The sequence below is a fragment of the Fukomys damarensis genome, unplaced genomic scaffold (assembly GCF_012274545.1).
Source record: "Fukomys damarensis isolate Sample0158 unplaced genomic scaffold, DMR_v1.0_HiC HiC_scaffold_16, whole genome shotgun sequence".
Taxonomy (NCBI): domain Eukaryota; kingdom Metazoa; phylum Chordata; class Mammalia; order Rodentia; family Bathyergidae; genus Fukomys; species Fukomys damarensis.
Genome location: NW_022900928.1, coordinates 62,254,866 through 62,259,318, shown reverse-complemented (window position 1 = coordinate 62,259,318; position 4,453 = coordinate 62,254,866). Strand labels below are relative to the sequence as shown.

The 4,453-nt window shown below is 54.3% G+C and overlaps 1 protein-coding gene across 5 annotated transcripts in view; it reads right to left on the bottom strand.

The window, feature by feature from the left end:
* The window catches only part of Zbtb16 (zinc finger and BTB domain containing 16), a 179,642-nt gene extending 175,195 nt beyond the window's left edge, over positions 1-4,447 (bottom strand). Inside the window, exons 1-2 of one of the 5 annotated variants that reach the window (XM_010629434.1) lie at positions 4,271-4,447; positions 260-1,626 (exon numbers count right to left, since the gene is read on the bottom strand). In XM_010629434.1, coding sequence (XP_010627736.1) covers positions 260-1,536 — 1,277 coding nt within the window. In that variant the 5' untranslated portion in view covers positions 1,537-1,626; positions 4,271-4,447. The other 4 variants (XM_010629438.2, XM_010629435.3, XM_010629436.2 and 1 more) reach the window with 4 other exon arrangements.
* Positions 4,448-4,453: the final 6 nt, after the last annotated feature.

Here is a 4,453-nt window from a genome sequence, read left to right as displayed (position 1 = left end):
AAAAAAAAAAAAAAAAAACAAAAAGGAGCCCAAAAGACAAGGGAAAGGCCTGGTCAGAAGCTGGGTCCAGGGGTTCCCAATGCTTTGAAAATACCCCATGTCTTCTCATTAGTCTTTGAAAAATATACCCCACACAGCAGAAAAACTTTGTTTCTCCCCCGCCCCCAACCAAGAAACACAAGGGAGCAGGATCACCAGATTTGAGTGGAGCTAGGATGTGAAAGAGGGGTGTCAGGTGGGGATGCAGGGTGGGACCTACCTGTGCTGTTCCACAGCCTCATTGTCAGGCAGCTCCACCCCGCACACACTGCACTGCTCCCCAAGGGGCCGACTCTCTGACTTCATGCCCACTGCCAGCTCACCCAGCTTGCTGAACAGCTCCCTCTGGATGAAGCCCTGCGGCAGCAGGCCCCCATAGGTGCTGAAGTCCATGGAGACAGCCAAGGCAGGCTGCACGTGCAGGCCAGAGGTCACTGAAGACGGCATGCTCAACACAGCATCAGCCTTATGGTTGGGCAACACAGAGTAGATCCCCAGATGTTTCTCTGCTGGGGGGACTGGGGGGACTGGGGGTTCTGGGCGGCCAGGGGGGCCCTGGCCGGCCTCAGCTAGGGGTGGCAGCTGTTCAGCACTCTCCTCTCGCCCATAGTGCAGCTCCCTAGCACTGGTGATGACACTGCTTCGAGTTGGTGTCCCGGGCCCCTCTTTGCCCCTTTCTTCTACCTTGTCCCCCATCCCTCCTGAGATGCTGGACTCAGCTGCCCCAGGACTGTCCTGGCCAGGTACCTCATCCACCTGCATCATCTCCGTCTTTACTTCAACCACCCCAGGGTGCCGTCCACTCCCAGCCAGCATTGGCTCCTCTGGCCCTGCAGGTGACTGAAGAGTTCCCTGCAAGAGAGACTGTCCTATGGTCATCAAGCTGTCCACTGCAGCCTTGGTGGGACTCATGGCTGAGAGACCAAATGAGGTGGAAACTGAAGGGCTCTGGTCCACCATGGGCCCAGGAAGGCTCTGTCCAGCCACACTGGCATACCCACTCTCCTCACTGGAATGTTTTGAGAGGAAGATGTTCTTGAGGTACCGAGCCTTGCGGTCCTCTTCTTCCTCGGCCCCACCATCAGCCATGGTGGCCTCTGTGTCATTGTCATCTGAGGCCTGGATTGTCTCCAGGATCTTCAGGCACTGCTCTTCCAGATACTCAATCTCCAGGATCTCAGCTGCATACAGCAAGTCATCCAGGTCCTCCGCCTTGGCTTGCAGTGTGGCCGTGTACGCATACTCCAGAATCTGCTGGAAGGTCTTTGGCGAGAGGAAGTCCAGGGTATAGTGCTGACTGTTACGGTGAAAGAGGATTTCAAACATCTTGCTGGTGCAGGCCAGCACTGTCCGGTGGGCGTGAAACTCCTGGCTATCTACCATAATGACCACATCACACAAAGTCCCAGCCAGTCGCATCTGGTTGGCCTTGCACAGCAGCCCCGTAGGGTGGCTGGGGTTTTGCAGCTGGATCATGCCCATCTTTGTCAGATCCATGGTGCTCCCCTCGGTTCAGGCATGGGGCTTTCTTTCTTTCTGTGCTCTGCGTGGTAGGGCAGGGTGGGCTTCCTGGGCCAATAGAGGGAACTGGAGAAGAGAAAAGAAAAAGAAGCACAAAAGATGAGAAAACAAATTACAGATTCATTAATGTTTCTAAAAGAATTCAAATACTATAACATGTTCCTACCCCACCAAGCTCCCAGCAAGAGGGTCTTAAAAACTGTAACAGAAGAAGCTTCCCAGAAATCTACAAATCTGCCTTTAGGAATGCAGGGATGATAAGAGTAAGAGAAGGTTCTCCTATCAACATATGCTTAATTTCCAGCTCTCTAGCATCTGTTGAAATAAGTGAAATGAAAATCAGTGAGTCTTAAGCATTCTTTTTTTTGTTACCAGTATCAAACTCAGAATCTTGCACAGTTTTGAGGCAGGTGTGGTGCCACTGTGCTAAATCTCCAGCCCTAAATCTGTGACAACAGGGAGTCTCTTCACAAGGCTCACATTCCTTACGAAGAGGTGCCCAGGCGCTTACTTCCTTCAGTCAACTTAAGCATTCAACTTCCCTCTGAATCCCTGCACAGCAAACCTCATCTTCAAAACAGAGTTTTTCTGACTCTGCTTCATTACTGCAGCCCCAGGAGCCACGTCAAATTCAACTAGAACTAGCAGCCTGCAATCATAGCCACAAAAACTTATAAGCAACTTATGAAGCACCTTCCTGGGCCTTGAACTTTCACTATAATCAGAGCTACAAAGCAGTGACAGATCCATGCCCTGCTCCTCTCTGTCCTCAGAAGAATCGGGAACACATACACATTACTCATCTAATTTGGGTCACCCTTACTCACAGGTGTCTCTAAATCATTGATATATAATGCAGAATCTGAATTGTGTGTGTATCCACCAACCAGAAAGACCATGTTACACGCCTGTATATATTTACATAAGATGCTGCACTAACCCTTCCTGCCCACAAGAGCCCAGTGGACAGAAGGACCTAAAATGTAAAAGAGGCTAGGTCATACGGCAGGGAGAGATAACAGGAAATGTGTTCCCCTACAGCCAGGAATGCTCCTGCTGAGCTGGATGTGAACTCCAGTGTATCCCACAGGCTCCCAGAAGTTGGCAAGTCCTATGACCAGAAGCAGCAATTGATGCTGGATATGGTTCAGAGGCACTGGTAGTAGTTATACTGGCACCAGTATACATGGTGTGAATTAGAACCAGCTTGAGAGGAAGACAGGGCTAGGAGACAAAAGCCTCTCTCAGAGCTTGCTCTGAATCAGTAAGAGGGCTCTGGGGCTCCGAACCTGCTTCAGAACTGACAGACTGCATGGCCACAAATCCCTCCAAGCCTCTGCCTTGCTGGGACCGCTACCACTGGCCCAGATGGATGAAACAAGGGCTATTCCTCATTCTTCACACTCCATGCCTCCACCTCAAAAGGACCCCTATTGGTTTCAGAGCGACAAAGCTCACGCAGAAAGGGTTAACAGGATGGCTAATCTAGACACTTCTGCTGTCCACCCTGAGGACCAATGCCATCAAGGATGAGCTGAATGTTCATCCTGCTCCTCACCACCGTGAGCTTTTCTGCAGACACCAGAGTTCAGAGAACTAAGAAAGGAAAACCAAAAGAATATAGCGTTGGCTATTCAAATTCCTGACCCAGAACAAGCCTTTTAGGTCCTGAGAGGAATCAGGGTGTCCTAGAAGCCATCCCCGCCACGCGGTGCAATGCCAGAGATCCGGCGGGCGCTGGTTGCAGCGCTCTGCCCCGCGGCGCTGGAGAAGCCGGTGCTAACTCGCCAGAGCTCCGGGATCGATCGCGCGCTCACACAGCCCTAGTTCCCAGAGACCCCCATCGAGACTTGGAGACTTCGGCAAACTTGAAGAAGCAACTTTTCCCAGGGAGCCAGACGCCTGGAAAGAAAGGGGGCCAAACTAGGAAAAAGGAAACGCGAAAGAAACCGGTCAAAAAGCGAGCGTCCAGCAGGCTGGACGCTGCCGCAAGGGAGGTAAAGCGGCGGACCCGGCCCGCGGAAAAGGAAAAACACAAAAGCCATGCAACCAGTTGCAGTAGGAAAGGCGAGAAGTCTGCGGGCCCTCCCTCTCCGACCCAGGGCCGTGACCCCCGGGAAGCGACCGGCAGGGTTCCTGGCCTCTGGCCCGCGGCGCCAGTTGTCCGTGCGCCGGTGCCTTGCACGTTGCGAGCGTCCAGGAGAGGCTGCGAGCTAGTCGGCGCAGGGAGCGACTGTATTTCAGCTGGTCTGCAGGCAAACACTACAGTGAGGATTTCAAGCGCGTGCGAGAGTGTGCCAGACGCCGTGCGAGCGAGCTGCCGGCGCGCCAGGGTAGGAAAGGCATCCCGAACGCATCAGGTGCAGAGCCCGGGCACCCACCGCGCGCGGCCAAGGGCGCACGGCGAGCTCCGGCGCCACGGCCGGTCCCACTGAGAGCCGAGGAGGGCCTGGGGCGCTGGAGACTCCCGGAGCTTTTCTACCACCTCCAAAAGGGGGATCGAGTCCAATTAAGAAAAAGAGCCCATCACGTTTCTTCAAAGAGAAACAAAACCCAAGCTAGTTCCAGTCCTGCTCCCCTCGGCCCCTAGAGCCACTCGCCAGTTCCTCGCATTCTAGCTTCCCAGCCGGCCAGTGAATCAACACACAAATAAGAAAGCACAGCCCTATCTCACGCGCGCGCACCGGTCCGCATACATATGAGCACCCACCGGTTCTCGGCTGCTCCACCGGGCCTTTGGCTGTACAAAGCCTCCCCACCCTGACCCTCGGCTCGCGCCCTCGGCCTCGGCCGACCGCGCTGCCTCCCACCTCTCCCCCGGACTGTGCCCGGGAGAGGAAGGGTTGGGAGGCAGCTGCGCCCAAGCTGACAGCCGGGTTCCCCTTCTAGCTGA